General features: G+C 50.5%; 1 protein-coding gene across 1 annotated transcript; it reads right to left on the bottom strand.

Moving 5' to 3' along the window:
• Positions 1-297: 297 nt before the first annotated feature.
• Positions 298-16,435, bottom strand: LOC120616495 (leukocyte immunoglobulin-like receptor subfamily A member 6). The gene is given in 10 exon segments (XM_039879911.1): positions 298-354; positions 1,191-1,490; positions 2,734-2,834; positions 10,542-10,649; positions 10,781-10,830; positions 11,202-11,260; positions 13,212-13,330; positions 14,264-14,464; positions 15,931-15,966; positions 16,402-16,435. Coding segments are annotated over 10 exon segments (1,065 nt in total).
• Positions 16,436-17,150: the final 715 nt, after the last annotated feature.

Below are 17,150 nucleotides of genomic sequence, written 5' to 3'. Positions count from 1 at the left end.
CTATCTTTGGATGGCCCAGATGTGGCTACTGTGTTAAGCACTACGATTGTTCAACTCTAGATGCACACCAGTTCTGATGGGTGTGGCCTGGAATGATCAGGAACTGTGGTCTGTTCTAGGCCGTGACGAATCATGGCTCAGCTCTGTCCTCCTTAAAAGGATGAGAGGACTTTCTAATTTCAGGCTGAAACAAAAGGTGGGAGGGGAAAGAGGAAGCAGGGATTGAACCGAATGCAGAAAAAATTTGTCTTATGGTCCAGAAGGCAAAGAAGCAGACATGTGCAGAAGGGCAGAGAGTCAAGTTAGCCGATAAGCACATACGTTAAGCACCCCATTTTGTATCTCTCCTGTGACCTGATAATTTCCTACTAAATCTGGTTGGCAATCTGTAGGTCTCGGAATTGTGTGGACCATATCCCATCTCGGGGATGTCCATGTATCTCTACACACTGAAGGGCATGGTCCTTATCTGAAACCATGTCACTCCAAAACAGTGAGGAATCTAACAATCCCTGGGGAAAACTCCAAGCAATGGGGGATGAGAGCCCATGAGTTGATTCCCAAGCTCTTCATCCATTAATCTAAATTGTCAGGAGGCAAAAATTGAACAACAACAACAACAAAAAAGAACGAAAAGCTTTTATCTGGGATTGAAAGGAATTGCAGATCTGGGCACACCGATTCAGATAGCTGTCCAAACTGTGTCCTAAACAGGACGCAAGCAGAGTTAAGCAGCTGAGAGAGATCGTAAGGCCCATGAAGTCTGGGATATTAACTGCCTGGCCCGTTACAGAAAAAAATGTTGCTGATTCCTGTTCAGTTCAAGGATCTTTCACAGAACTCCACAGGGAGTAAGCAATGGATCCCGGTTTTAATACACAGCATCAGACTGCAGAGGCTGAGTGCCCGGTCACTGTGTAGTACTGACCTCTCTTATGAGAGTTGAAAAGTCAGAAACCCAGCATACACAAGCCCACCCCATCTGGTCTTAAGGGTCCTGGAATCCTCTCTAGGCCTGAGTCTGGGCAATCGGATATTTCCCGTGTGGTTTCCAGTACAATGGCATTGTGCCCATGCTGCCGTGACCGCTATGCGAATTTTTTTCAGTCTGTCTGTGCACTCCAATCCTCCATCCCCAACAAAACCCCAAGACGCTAATCTGAGACCCATGGTGGGTCCTCTCCTGCCACCAGGATGTCCAGGGGGTCACTGGGGGCTGGCCACTCGCAGGAGAGAAGATGTCCACCGTGGCATCTGTACCGGCCCCCATGGGAGCCCGTCACAGGGCCCAGAGGGAAGTCAGCCTGAGAGAGCCCAACCTGGAGCTGTCAGCCAGGGCGCTGGACGAGGTCACATGCCCCGTCCTTGGACAGAGCAAATCTGTCATAGCTGACATCAGGGTGACACTGGAGGGTCAGTGTATCTCCAGGGGCCACTACAGGACCTAGTAGGACTGACAGGATTGGTTTCCTAGACACACGTGGGAGAGAAAGGTGGTCATGTTTTCAAGAGGATCAGGCTCCCCACGTACCCCTCTCCCCAGATCTCCCCACTGCAGATTCTTCTGTGTCACTGGCTTCTGGAGCCCTGAGCTCTCTCGCTCCACCACTCCCACATCCTACCTGGTGCTACATCTGAGATGAGGGTCCTCCCCACCTGTCTATTGGTCCAGGGAGTTCTGAGGTAATGCTGTGAATTTCTCACTTGAGATCAGGAGCTCCAGGTTCTGACTAGAGGAAGACCACACAAAGGGAGCGCCTAAGGAATAGCCGTAGAACCTGTGCGTCTGCCTGTGACCTGGGCTTACGGAGCTCACGGTGAAGAGGGCCCGGGACCACTCATCAGTTCAGTGCTGTGTGTCCAGGTGTTTGCAGCAGCCATCTCATCACACAGAACAAACCAGGCAAATTCCTGCCACCAGCCACACTAGAGGTCACAATGGGGCCTGGCAAGGCTGAGAACATGGGTGGGTCGAACATTCCTGGAAGAGAACAGGCCGATGTGTTAAGGGGAGGGGTGCTTGAGGACATTATATTCAGTGAAATAAATGGGCCAGTCACAGGAGGACAAATATTGTATGATGTCACTAAGCGATAAATCTAAAAGAGTCAACATTACAGAAGCAGAGAGTGGAGTGGTGTTGTCAGGGGCTTGGAGATGGGGCAAGTGGGGACGCTTATCAGGCATAGAGTTTCAATTTTGCAAGATGGTCAAGTTCTTGATTTAACTGCCTGCTGGACAACATCGTGTCTGTAGCTAACGACACCACATTGTGCACCTAAAAATTTGTTAAGAGAGTAGATGTCATGTTCAACGTTCTCACCATAATAAAAACATAAAGTGGGAGGAGAGGGCGACACCCTCCCACTTTGTGGTAAGGACTCGGCTGTGGAAAGAGAAGAGATCCCTCCAGATCCCAGGACACAGCCACCTCACCTGTGCCACAGGAAGTGTCTGCTCACCTGTGACCATCAAGTCGACAAGCTCGCCGGACACTGACCAGGTTGTTTGTCTGTGATACATGCGGTGGTCTCTCCCGTCAAGGTCATAGGTCGAGTATAGTGTGAGGAACTTGGCCTTGTCTCTGTGCCCCAGTTTCCCCAGCTCTCAGCCCCAGGGCTTCTCACATGTGTTCTTCATTAATCAGTTTTGAATTTCTTTTCTCCATCCTCCAGATGCTTGGGGCTGGGAGGAGGGCGGAGTCTTACATTGTCCTCAAGGAAAAAATAGGACCTGGGACTCCTGAGGTAGGTCTTCTGCCTGCAGGTAGGTCTTCTGGCCTAGACACTGGGACTCCTGAGGTAGGTCTTCTGCCTGCAGGTAGGTCTTCTGGCCTAGACACAGAAAAAGAGATCCCGGTGAGGGGCCACTGACTCCTGAGCAGATGCCCACCTTCCCCGAACCTTTCAGTTCATCGGTCTCGAGAGAGATCTCCTCCCACATGGGTGTTTGTCCCCATCCACCCCAAAACTCACCGAGGCAGAGTAGGACAGTAGAAGTGATGGCGTTTCACTGGATAAGGCCTCTCACTGGATAAGGATGCACAGATGGACAAAACCACAGAAACCGGCAGAGCAGACCGAGCCACGGGATGGACAGCCGGAGGCTTTCCCGTTGGTGGGCTTGAAGGAAGGGGGATGGGTCCTTCCTAGGGCTCCTGAGGGATCCTGTTTTACTGCAGACCACTGAGATCAGATCCGAGGTGCCACCTGGCCCCGAGCTTGTGTCTACCAGGCGTGGACTCCTTCCCGGAGAGAGAGAGGGTGGGCACCAGGTTCCAACCCTGAGTCTGCCTCCTTGGCCACATACAAGCTGGGAATGATGGAAGTGTCACACTTCCCTTCTCAGGACCTCCATATTGAGAATCTCTTTTTTTCCTTCATCCTTCAGCCAGGCATCCAGCCGATGTTTACGTGAACCCCGAGATTTTTCTAGGCCTTGGACATTCATCTATGATCCATACAGATGGAGTCACAGTGCTGGCCGAGGTCAGATTATCAGTATCTGTTTTTACAATCAATCATCAGTTCAAAAAAGAGAAAGGCACAGGAATATGAGAACATGTGATGGGAAGGCAGTGTGAGCTCTGTATTACACAAGAGAAAAACCTGGTACCTGCCCTTACAGCACTGCCGTTAACGATTGATCACATGCTCACCGTCATGAGTCCTCAGGGAGATGCAGCAGTTAAGAGGTGTGAGTGCATGAAATGAAACCATGTAAGTAGAAAAAAAGATGCTGGAGAAGTTGCTTATAACTTGAGAGTGAAGGAAGACTTTCTAAAGCATGATACACAATTCTGAGTAAATTTGAGTTTCCTTTTTAGATTGAAAAACCTTTGTGCTGAGAAATAAGCCAATTTGGGAAACAATGACAGAGAGACTATCTCTATTACATACATATTATTATATAGATAATAAAAGTTAATATGTATACATTTATGTGTCTATTATATTACATAAAAGGGTTAATTTCCCACATATAGTAAGTTAGAAAAGCAACAGGCAAAACTACCACTTCTTAAAATAATGCGCAAAAGACATGAATGGGTAAATAAAAATATATCCATACCCTGGAATGTTATTCGGCAATGGAAAGGAATGAAGTACTGACACACATGGGAAGAATTTGACAACATTATTCTAAGTGACAGAAGCCAGTAATAAAAGACCATGTATTGCATGATTCCACTTATATGAAATGTCAAGAGGAGGCAAATCGATCGAGACAGAAAGATTAGTGGGTGCCTAGGGATGGGGGAAGAGGGAAACAAGATTGATTGCTAATGGATATAGTGTTTTCTTTGGGGGTAATGAAAATATTATAAAATTGATAGTGCACAACTCTGTGAATATACCTTTAAAAATACCATTGAATTGTACATCTTAAAATGGGTCAATTGAACGGTGTGTGAATTATGCCTCAATAAAGCTGTCACCAGGAGCAAAATCTAAAGCAAATTAAAACACATTAACTACACGTTCAGAGCAAGGATATGTGGAGGATGTTTAATCACGCAAACGGGTGCTCAATTCATTCGAATAAGAGAAATTCGAGTGAACGCTGCACTAAGAAGTTGTTTACCTAGCACAACAGCATTTCCAAAATGTGACAACAGATATTGCTGGGGAGGATGTGGGAAACAGTCATTCGTCTCACATGTGGCTGGCAGGGCTAAAAAATGGAAGAACACCTATTTCTTCAAATCCACTAAGTTACATAATCAGTACACACACGCTCTCTCTCTCTAGGAATCTATCTTGAAGACACATGCTGACAAAGACGGAGTGACATCTGTGTAATGTTTCTGACCAAATCTCTATTTTTTTTTTCTGTTTTTAAACTTCTGTGTTGTGAATGTGTTCATTTCTGACTGGTTCCCTTTAATATACCATAGTGTACAGGACGTTTACTTTTTAAAAATTTTTCCAGCTTTGCTGGAATATGATAGATGATTAGTTGCTAGTATTTACACTGTACAATTCCATGAGTTTTTTTCCAAATACAGTTGGCATACAATAATATATTAGCTTCATTTGCACACCATAGCGATTAGAGATCTACATAACTCACAGAGTGATCACCCCACTGGTACCCCTTCCCATTTACGTGTCTATTACAACATTATTATCTATTTTGTTATGCTGCGCTTTATATCTCCATGTCTATTTTGTAGCTAACTACCCATCTGTACTTCTTAATTCCTTTGCCCTTTTTCACCATCCCCCAAGCCCCTCCCATTTAGTAGCCCTCGAAATATTCTCTGTCTCTATGAGTTTATTTCCATATTTGTTGTTCTTGTTTATTTTGTTCTTTACATTCCACATGTGTGTGAAATCATGCGAGATTTGTCTATCTGACCCATTTCACTCAGCACAGTACCCTCTAGGTCCATCAAGGCAATAACTTATTCCATCCCCTTCCTTTTAGCCTGTGTGTGTCTTTTAATCTGGAGTGAGTCTCTTGTAGGCAGCATATGTAGAGGTCTTGTTTTCTTATCCATTCAGCCACTCTATCTTTTTGTAGGAGCACTTAATCCTTTTCCATTTAAGGTACTTGTTGATAGGAATGTGGTTATCACCAGTCTTTATTTCTGTTTTTGATGCATGTTTTTTCTTCTTACAGAAGTCCCTCCAACATTTCCTGTAATACTAGCTTGGTGGCGATAAATTCCTTTAGCTTATTTTTGTCTGGGAAGCTTTTTATCTGTCCTTAGACTGTAAATGATAGCTTGCTGGACAAAGTATTCTTGGTTGTAGATCCTGGGCTTTCATCACATGGAATATTTTGTGCCAAGCCCTTCTGTCCTGCATGGTTTCTTTTGAGAAATCAACTGCCAGTCTTATGGGTGCTCCCTTGTAGGTAACTAACTGCTCTCTCTTACTGCTTTTAAGATCCTGTCTTTGTATTTAACCTTTGGCATTTTAATTATGCTGCGTCTTGCTGTGGGCCTCTTTGGGTTCCTCCTTCCTGGGACTCTCTGAGCTTCCTGGGGTTGTATGTTTTTTTCTTCACCGGGTTAGGAAAGTTTAAAGTTTATTATTTCTTCAAATAGCTCTTCAACTTCTTGTTTTTCTTCAGGTACCCCTATGACATGGATATCCTTACATTTAATAGTGTCCAATGGGCTCCTTAAATTATTATTATAATTTCGGCTTCTTTTTGTTTTCTGTTCTGATTGAGAATCCTTGGCTTCCCCATCCTCTATATCAGCGGTTTGATCCTCTTCTTTATCCATTCTGTTGATTCCCTCTATTATACTCTTTATCTCAGAAAATGTGTTCATTTCTGACTGGTTCCCTTTTACAACTTCCATTTCCATTTTTATGTTTTTTATCTCTTTGTTAAAGTTCTCACTGAGTTCGTCTACACTTCCCATAAGTTCATTGAGCATCTTTATAACCAGTGTTTCGAATTCTCCATCTGTTAGATTGATTGACTCCATTATTTCTAGATCTGGGTTCTGTTCTTTCATATGGTTTCTGCTTCTTTGTCTTCCCATTTTGGCAGTTTCTATGTACTGAGAAAAGCTCCTAAATCTCTCGCTCTTATTAGCGTGGGTTTGTGTAGTAGGTGTTCGGTGGCACGATCCTGAGAGAGGTTCGGCTAAAGCCAAGTTTAGCCTCAGCCCATGCCTCTCCAGGGCCACCTGTTAAGATTCAGATGCTGTGCTTATAGTTGCCTCAAGAGGCCACACTAAAAGCTGAGACCAGCTGTCACCAGTGTGAGTCTTGGCTCTGCTCAGCAAGGAGCACCGAACTTGCCAAGGACACAACTGAATGTGGCTTGGGTGGGGCCGTGAGTTGGGAGAGACCGAGTTTCAGTGCATCCTGTGGGTGGAGAGACCTCTCTTATCCAGTCTGAGGACTTCTCAGCTGTGGCAGCGCTGTGTCCTCGCACTGGGAGTGGGGGAAGGCTCAACAGAGGAGCAATGGATACTGCCGTCACTTCTGCTCAGGAGAGAGGCTCGCCTGTGGCCCTCACTTCAACAACTCAGTGTCCCCCTTAAGTCCCTGGTTCCCCCCGTGGAGTCGACTGGGTGCTGGTGCTCAAAGTGAGCAAGCGTGTCTCCGCGGAAGTGCGCTCGTGAACATGGCCCCTTTAAGAGGCGTCTGCAGCTGTCAGCTACCTCTGCAGTAGTTTCTGTCCCACTCGTTCACTGGGAACCGGGCAGCCTTGCGTCCTCGCCCCTTCCTACTTTCTACCTTCTACCGTTGCAGGTTGATTATTTCTCTCCCTAGTTGTAGTGCTTCTGTTTGTCTAGATCCCAGGCGCCTTTGCTTGCCGTTTGCTCTGTGTTTCCGTCACAACTTTGATTTGGTCGCAAGAAGGATGATCGAAGCCTTGGTCGTCTGTGCTGTTTTCTCCCAGAAGCCCCAAAGCTCTACTTTTAAATCTAAGAAAGGAAACTCTTTAGGGGCATTTGGGGGACAAAGCGGCCATGAACATAGTAAAGAGGTTTTACGTGAACCAGGTGCTGTGACTTCCAGAACACAGAGCGTGGTGGGCTGGACGATGGCCCCACAAAGAACCCACGCCCTAATCTCCGGAGCCCATGAGTAAGTCGCTATCCTGGGAAAAGGCTCGGCAGCTGTGCTGAAACAAGGACCTGAGGTGGGAAGATGACCTTGGAGTCTCTGGGAAGCCGTCCTATAATTTCAGAGTCCTTACAAGTGGACAGGGGAGACAGGGGGAGAGGCTCAGAGAGAGATGTGATGACGGGAACGGGGTCGGTGACGGGCGACACGAGAAGGACTAGACGCCGTTGCTGGCTTTGAAGACAGCGAAAGGGCGCTACTGAGGAGTGTGGTTGACCTGTAGGCGCTGGGAAAGGCCAGGAAATGGATTCATCCAGCGAGTCTCCAGCGAATGCAACCCTGCAGGCACTGTCACTTTAGCCCAGTGGGCCCATGTCAGACTTCCAAGTTATGACCTGTGGGATCATAAGTATGTGCTGTTTTGAGCACAAAGTCTGTGGGAACTTGTTCCAGGAGTGATGGGAAACTAGACAAATGGCAAGATGCAGAACAACATATGATGTCCTAATCTTTTTCAAGAAAGTATGTAAAATAAGATTATGTGTATGTTTCCTAATTTTTCACATACCATTTTTATTCTGAAAGCCAGAAACCAACAAACGTAGTTACCACCAATATCCGGGATGGAAGCTGAAGGGGATAGGATGAAGTGGTCATCTCCGAATGCACCATTTTATGTAGTTTTAACTTTTGAAACCTATTAATATCTGATGTATCCCAAAACACACAATTAAATCATAAAAGATGGGAAGTGCACACTGATTTGAATATAAACAAAGAAAAATGAAGATAAGCTTATATCCAATTAACAACACAGCCACAGGGTAAAGAAAGAAAAGGACTTATAAGAATTTATTAGAAATTGGGATTCTCGAGTGCACGTGACCCCAGGTCAAGTTTTCTGGGTGCTGTCTCCACTGACAGGGACCAAAGACTCGGAGGAAGGTGTACTCCTGGTCCAGGGCAGAGGGACACAGGCAGGCCTGGCCTCCTTATTCTGGCAAGCGGTGGGAGCTCTAGGGACCTGAGTGGTCTCAGAAGCCCAGCAGGAAGTTGAGAGGGCCTTCCTTGGCCAAGTTTGGGGAGCTGAGCCCCAAAACTTACAGAGAGGACCGTCTCTGCTTCGAGAATGATGCAGGGGTCTCCCAGGTACTGCCTCAGTGCCAGAGCAGGGGGGGATGGGCACAGCTCCAGAAGAGGGGAGCCCCCACTGAGGGCAAGGCCAGCCTCCCCTCCTGTCTCCCTGTCTGTCCTGGGAACAGGGAGTGGCCGGGGCATCATCTTGCTCAGCCCTCCCCTGCAGGAGATGCGGGTGAGTGGAGACTTGCCCTTGGTCCTGTATCCTGGCCACACGGGGACCCAGCACTGGCATAGACCCCCTTCGCCCTCCCCATGGCAGTACCTCCCCATCGCAGTGAAGCCGCATCCTCCAGACCCTGGAGCCCACGGTGTGCCCTGCTGGCTTCGGACTCAGGTGCTCAGAGGTTTGGATGAGATGTGCGGTGAGGTCGGAGGGCTGACGAGGAAGCTCTGCCCCGGACCAGCTCCCAGAAGCTCGAGGGCTCCTGAGACCCCAGAGTGTCCTGCGAGGCGAGTGGGGATGCCCGTGCTGTTGTGACACATTAGCACGCACCGGGTGGCTCACAAGCACACGGACTTATCAGCTCACGGGGCTGACAGCGAGGTGTCTGCAGAGCTGCCTCCCTCCGGAGGGCTCGGAGGGCTCCGGGGAGAGTGCGTTCTGAGCCCTCGCTTCCCACGACATGTGGACCGTTCCTCTGTCTTCAAAGCCACCTCTGGGTGAGTCCTTGTCGCACGGAGTCACTGATACTGTCATCGCCTTTCCTGCTCCACTTTTGAGGGGCCTTGTGACCACACCACCTCTGTGAACAACGCTGCAGAGGACACGCGGGCGCACACGCGAAGTCCCTGCTGTGTTGTCTGTGCTGTGCGCGGCCGAGGCGGGATTGTGGCGCTTGGAGACGCCGGGCTCAGATGAGCAGAGCTGCGCCACGTCCAGTCCCATCTGTGGTCCCGGTTTGATTCCCAGCAGCAGTGCCCCGGGGTTCCAACACCTCCACTTCCTTGCCACATCTGTTACTTTCCTTTTTCTTAGATTATTATTTTTAAGGTTATTTTCCAATTACAATATACATTACAATAGTATATTGGTTTCAGGTGCAGGACATAGGGATTAGACATTTATATACCTTCCACGTGATCACCCGATAAGTTTAGTATCAATCTTTAAAAAAAAAATTTTTCTTTTTAACAATGCAGGTTTGATCTGCGTTTTCTTCTCTGGATTTTTGAGACATCGCGGGGACCCGAGAGAGGACTGATGGAGGAGGGCAGTGACCACTCCCAGATGAGAACTGGGATGCGTGGAGGCCCAGGGCAGGTGCAATTCACGCCCCTGGGTAAGGAAGGTGACAGGTGACTGGTACAGCATCGGCCTTGAGTGGCGTTTTGGGCGCCAGAGAGCAGCTGGGAGCCGGGCTCCAGAGGTGGAGGCGGGAGGCGGGGAACCCACGTGGGCGTCGTGCTCTCAGACCCGGGGGAGCCCTGACCGGGAGACAGCGGAGCGAGAAGCCAAGAGCAGAGAAAAGGGGCTGAGCCCCGGGAGCCCCTGAGACAGGAGGGGGAAAGGAGAGGTGAGGCGCGGCGGAGGGGGCTGTCAGAACCCAGAGAGGAGGGACACCCAGGAAGGGGCGGGGCGGGTCACGGTCGTCGTGTCAGACCTGGAGACAGACCCTGGGGAGGAGAGACTGACCATCCAGGAAAGGCGGGGACGCCACTGCTGCTCCCGCTGCGCTTCCGAGGACGGAATCGGTCCGCAGAGCCTCCGTTCCCGCGGACAGGCACACGACGGGCAGCCCCGTGTCCCCTCAGGCTCCAGCGTCAGTCCTAAGACTGGAGGAGGTCCCTCCTGACGGCCTGGAGTCTGATCTCTCTGTTGGACGCCCTCTGTCCTCCATCCCTGCGGTAAGTGCGGGGACCTGCGCTGGCTGTGCCCAGCTTCTGCCAGGATCGCCACCAGGATCAGCAAGACCGCGCGGGCCGGGCCAATGCGGACACAGTTCCCAGCCGTGTAATTGCGGGAGGCGGGGGCTGGAAGTGGAGGACAGGAGTCACTGACAAGTGGACGAGACCAGGCCCAGCCCTCTTCCTATGACTCGGGAGCTCTTTCTCTCCTTCCCCCAGAAGGACCTGTCCCCACCAGCAACTCCCAGGTGACTTACCTGTCTGGGAGACCCCTTCTGTGGGTGGGTGGATGACCTCACTGGGGCTCCTAGGAGTTAGACAGGGCAGGTGGATGTCTCAGGCCGCCTCTCCCTGTCTCAAGGCCACCTGCCTCCTGAGCCCTGCGGAGAACCCTCCCTTCACTGGGAACACCCAGTCCCCTGCCCCTGGATCCCTCCACTCTCCCCCAGCTTAGGCCCCTGGGTCCACATCCCCTAGGCCCCACAGCCAGTCAGCTAGGGGAACCCAGGGCACAGTTGGAAAATTCAGAGCTGCTTTTGATTAAACTCCCCCAGGGATCTAGGGCGAGTCTCTTCCTCCTGGCTCTCAGCCCCCCAGGAAGGGACAGGCTTTCTCCTGCAGGAGGACCAAGGTTTCATTGCCCGCTGAGTGTCCACTTGTCACGGGGAGAAGCAGGACCTCTGCCCCACTGCCATCCCACTGCCCAGCGTGGGGCTCAGTGGGGAGCTGAGGGGCTCCTATGAAGGTGGCAGGAGAAGCACTGAGTCCCAGCACCCTGGTCTGTCCCATTCAGCCTGGCCCCTCACCTCATGCAGTGCCCACACCTGGCCTCTTCCTCGCCACTTCTCAGTATGGATGATGTCCTTTAGACTCCCCGGAAAGGAGACAGAGAGACATGGGGGCATAGGGATGGCACTCTCTGCTTCCACTCGTCCGAGGGGCTGGACGCCCCTCACAACACCCCGCCTCCATCACTACACTAGTGCAAAGCAGCTGGTCCTTGGTCCATGGACAAACAGGGTGGACAGAGGTCACCTCACCTGGTCACAGGGTCAGAGGGTCCTGGAGGCTGACCTTACTGTGCCACCCTCAGTCCCCCAGGTCAGTGAGGGGTCGCAGGGTCAGGGTGAACTAGGTGGATACCCCCCAGGTCTGGACTGTGGGGGCCACCCTCGGACATGTGTGCTGGCCCACAAGATGTCTGGACAGGATGAAGAGAAGGCAGAGAAGATACTCGGTGTTAAAGGAAGACTCACCCCTTCCTCTCTGAAGTGTCCCTCCTCACTGGACCCTGCGTCCAGGACGTCTCTGGAGCTGACCACATAGGGAAAGGGCAGCCTCCGTCCGAAGGTTCCCAAAACACCGTCCTGCTCTGCTCAGGTGCCCCTGGACCTCATGACTTGTCCAGTGCAGGGTAGACCACACCACAGGGGACACATGCCTGGGGCTGAGTCCTCAACATTCTTTAAAGGCAGGAAAACCCCTCAGCTGCCGTGCCTTCTCTTTATGGCATGTACCACAATTTAAATTACATGCAATACATATATAATATTTATTTTATGTATATTTATATATTCATGATATCACATCTCACGTATAATATGCACTAATTTTAATAAATATTAATGTATGCTTAACATTATATGATTTAACTTATATGTCTATAATTTAATTATGTAAACATTTAAAAATCTATAACTTTCAAGAACTTATACTATATGTTGCATACTATATATCAATTACACATATTTATTATAGAATTTGGTGTATATTCATGTTAACATTGACATCTATTAATTTAGGATTACATGACATAATATTATGTATAACAACGTTATACGATACAGAATAGTGTACTCTATATTTATCTGTCATAACACATGGACGTGCTTTATAATATTAATTATTTTACTTATGTATTTAAAATATAGTCTAAATATATACACTGACATAATTTAAATTATAGATCTGAAATTTTGCGTTGGAATTTACACATTTATATTTATATTTGCACATATAGACATATATGCGTTTCTTTTGTTCATTCTAATGAACTCTCATTAAAGTCACGGGCGACGGGCACCCATTCTCCTCCTCGCCTCCGCGCGCCTCAAGCCCTCAGCAGGCGGGCGCCTGGCGCAGACGAGGTGAGGGGAAGATATTTCTCTGCTGGGTATTAACAAGAACCTGTTTGCGCGGTTCTGTTGGGCAGGCACCGATTTATGCACCGCGTCCTGTGTGTTGACCTTCCGTGTCCCCTAAACAGCGCCGCCTTCAAGACCCTCCGAGAGGGGTCTGTCATCCTCTGGGTGACTTCGTCGCTGTTCAGGCATAACCTTCAAGAGGGCCCTTCTCTCCCCTCGTGTTCGAGTTTGGAAGTTGAGCCACCAGTGCCTCCGTCCCTCGGTTGCGCTCACTGCAGGGTAGGACCCTGCCCACAAGGGGGCGGCGCAGAGCTGCGGCCAAGCCTGAGGTCCGGGCTCCTCCGCCCCAGGGCTGGTTCTGTCCCTTCGGAACCTGGTGCCTTTGGGCAAGAAACTTGAACTCTGTTCCGCAAATTAAAAGAAGCGGGGCTCCCAGAGATCAGACGGGCACCTGCCAGACATGCTAGTGTTGTTGTCAAGGTCGCTATGAATGTTAGTGACACCCAGTGCCCCGCGGGTGCCAGCCCCAGTGCTCTGGCCTTACAGTCCCGATTTCTAGCGGAGCCTGGTCCCCGGAGCAGGGCTTTCCCCCAAATTCCTCCAGGCTGAGGTCTCTATTCACCAGCTGAGGAGGAGGTGGGGAGCTGACGACTTCGGTGGGTCCTGCGAAGGGGGCAGGAGAAGGGCTGATGTAGGGGGCGTGTCTGGGCTCCATCCCACTCAGCTGGACCTCTATCCACCCTGAGTGTCCACCCACAGGCCACATCTGGCCATCATTCAATCCCAGAAGACATTCTGCGATTCCTGAGAAAGTGTTTGGTGTGAGGGCGGACAAGACACAGGCAGAGGCCCCTACTCCATTCTGCTGGGTGGTGGTCACTGCTCCCCTCCTACCTGTTGACCTCTTGGACTCAGCAGGGAGCAGCTCCTCTGAGACCCTGGGAGGACATGAAGGGAATTGGAACGTTCCCAATGGACCCTGCATCCAGAACATCTCAGGGCTGACCACGCGAGGGAAAAAGAAAGACTCATCCCAAAGGTCTCCAAAGCACCATCCTGCCCTGGTCAGGGCCCCCTGGAGCATGTGACTTGTCCAGTGGAGGGTGGACCACACCACAGGGGACACATGCCTGGCCCCACAGAGTCTGGCCCAGTGGAAAGAAAAGCCTAACAGCATCCTGAGAGAAAGGACACATGTTCCCTTGAACCAGGTCTGTCTCCACCTGGTGTCCGGAAGCCCACTCCCCACCTAGCCCAGCAGAGTTACCTCCCTTTCCGCCCTGATACTGGGCTCAGTGTCCTGGCCATCGTGGTGTCTATGTGGGACCAGGACTCCAGGGCCCCGAGCCTGGTGTGACAGCCAAGGGACATGTGTGCAGAGGGGCAGGGGAGCTGGAGGGACTGGGGGTCAGCAGGAGGGTAGGGGGACTGTGGACAGTGGACGAGCTGGGGACAGGGTCCAAGGGCCTGGGACAAACCTGAGGGCAGAGCGGAAACGTCCTCATCTGTCACCACCAGCTCCAGGAGCTCACTGGGTTCAGACCAGCTGGGCCATTTTGTAACAGCGGCAGAAATAACGCCCGGCAGTGACCTCACTTGCTGTGATGTGGAATCTGGCCTCTGTGCCCCGTGAACCATGTTGAGACACGTTTCTCTGGTCCCTTTTCTCAACTCTTCTATCCTTTTCAAGACAGAATATGTCAGCCCCAGCAGAACTCTGGCACACGATAGTCACAGGCCTCCCCCGGGGCACCACAGTATCTGGCTTGGCACAGATGGAGGGTCTGGGCAGGACCTCTGGGAGGGAAGCAGTGTGGGATCTCAGGTCCATCGTGAAGAAATGGTCTTGCCCTCCATGTGAGGGACAGGAGGGAAACTATAGATGGCCGTCGCCTCCATGACATCCACACTCACATCCTCATTTGAATCAGAGCATCATTTTTTAGCTGGTCACATCGCCTCGTGGCACAAAAGATGACATCTGGCAGTTCTGTGCAGCTGTGTGATTATCTATGCCAATGAGATGGAAGGGGCCTTGCCGGAGACAGTCCCAAGAGGGTAGCTTAAAGGGTGGCAATTAAGCCTGGAGGGCCCTTTCTCTACTTCCGCCCTTCTTTGCCACCCAGTCTGCAAACATGCAATGGCTGGAGCTCTGGCAGCCATCTTGCACCAGCATTAGTGGTGGTGGCCATGAACTAAACTTGTGGAGCAGAAGGGAGGAGCCTGCATCTCCAGTGACACGCTGGGGCTGCCAGTCTGTCTCTGGCCAAACTGTACGGAGGCTGCATCTCAGAGAGAGAGAGAGAGAGTGAGAGAGAGAAATAAACTTCCAGATGCTCTGTATTCTATGCAGCAATGGGGTAGGTAACATAGAGTGATGAGAATGGCCTTGATGCCAGGCAGACTTACGATGAGTGCCCACAGGCATAAGGAAAGCACATGATAAGGGGCCCCGTCCCCGTCAGGGGGTCAGGGAGACTTCTCCTGGGAAACATGTATCTGAGCTGAGATCTGAGGGACAAGTAGGAAGTAGCTCAGCTGGGCAGATCAGGGAAACATGTATCTGAGCTGAGATGTGGGAGGCAGAGAGCTCAGCGTGCGAGACCGTCCTGAGTGCAGGGTGAGTACAGCCTGATTCAAAGAGAATCCATAGGTCTGGTGATAAGTGAATCAGACGGAGCAGGGCAAGATGTGCCTAGAGATAGATAGGGCCAGAGGAAACACTTGGATAAGGGATCCGATGTGACCTCAAATCAAGCAGTGAAGAGTCTCAGCCTGGGAGTAAAATCATCATCTGCATGTTTTCTAGGTCCACCTGCAGGAGAGAATGGGGCAGAACCAGCAGGGAGATGCCCCTGGAGGCCCTAGAGAGGCTTTGAGGGTGAGAGCTGATGGAGCTCAGATTGGGGACACGGCGCCCAGAGGGGACAGGGCACGTGTGAGGACACATGGGGTAAATCATCAGGGTTCTGTGGTGAAGTGAGTGTGAGGACGAGATAAGGGGATCAAGGACGACTGTGCTCTCTGGCCCTTGCCCCACACATTCACCAAGAGGAGAAAAGGGGGTGATGAGGAGTCGGGTTTGGGCGGGCGAGGGTCAGGGTTCAGTTGCGAATCTGCTGGATCTGAGGAATCTGGGAACCAGTGGTGACATCCCGTGAGAGTTTGCAGCTGTCGGGAGAGACTAAGGAGGAACATTCGTCTGGTGTATCTGGAGCCCTTGGGGCGGGAGGGCGTCTAGGACTCACGTTGAAGTGACTCGCCGTCCTGCGTGTGGATCACCTGGCCCAGGCAGAGCACTGGAAGAGAAGCCCCAGTGAAGAAATCACCCAGTGCCCTGTTTCCTTAAACGGGGTCAGGCCGGCGGGCTTCAGGGAAAGACTTCGCCACCATTATCCCCAAACCACCCTCATCCACGTGACTTCTTCTTCCCCTAGAGCAGGTTCCAGACAAGTTCCCAGTGACCTCTCAGCTAGAGCCCACCCTCACCAGTCCTTCTGTATGTGATGTATCACCAGCCCAGTGTCTAAGACATGATAGAGGCCCTGGTCTCCCACGGTCAGCTTAGGTCCAAGTGATACAGTGCGGACAGAAACTGCAGCCGTGACTCTCTTCCTCAGGGCCAGCAGGTGCTGGACTAGAGGCTGGACTGAAGTTGGGCCTGGATCCTACCCAGAGTCTCCCATCCCCTGTCTCCCATCCCCTGAGGTCCCCCACTCCCTGTTCTGACTCACCGAGCCCCAGGAGCGGGATGAGATTGAGGGACATGGTCAGCCTCTCGCCATCTGCTCTGTCCTTGTCCTGGGGGTGGGAGGACAGGGCCCTGCAGTTCTGGAAGTGTGTGGGATGTGTTCTCAGGGTCTATGTCACAGGGCTCATTTCCATGGTCTCACAGGAAGGGAATTGGGCAGCCCCCAGGCCCAACTCTTGCTTTCCTCTTGGGGCGCACAGCGGCCTCGGTTTCCCGGAGACATTGTTAGTGAGATATTTCATAACCAGGCCGAATCCAGGTCCAGATGAAACTCACATAGAATTAATTCATAATAGATACGTAATAGAGACATAAACAGAGAGATGATAGGTGGATAGGTAAAAATAGGTAGATGGATAATAGATACATACATACATGCTAGATAAAGATATAGATAGATGATGGATGAGTAGATCAATAGAGGTAGAGCTAGATGGATAAATAAATGATAGGTAGACAGAGACATGGCTACATAATTATGCAGATATGTGCATACATAGATACATAGATTGGTATTCACATATATAGATACATAGTTACACATATAGATTCACAGATACTTGGATATATAAATACGTACATAGAACATAGATTGGTAGTTACTTATACAGATACATAGACACTTGACAGTGGGGAAACTTACTGGCTTGGCTTCTTGTCCTAACAATCTGACTGTTTCCAAACCACACGTTTCCTCATGCACACACTTCGGTTTCTCACGTGCAAAACAGG

The sequence above is a fragment of the Pteropus medius genome, unplaced genomic scaffold, assembly GCF_902729225.1.
Source record: "Pteropus medius unplaced genomic scaffold, Ma_sr-lr_union100, whole genome shotgun sequence".
Lineage (NCBI taxonomy): Eukaryota > Metazoa > Chordata > Mammalia > Chiroptera > Pteropodidae > Pteropus > Pteropus medius.
This window is presented reverse-complemented; position numbering and strand designations above follow the sequence as displayed.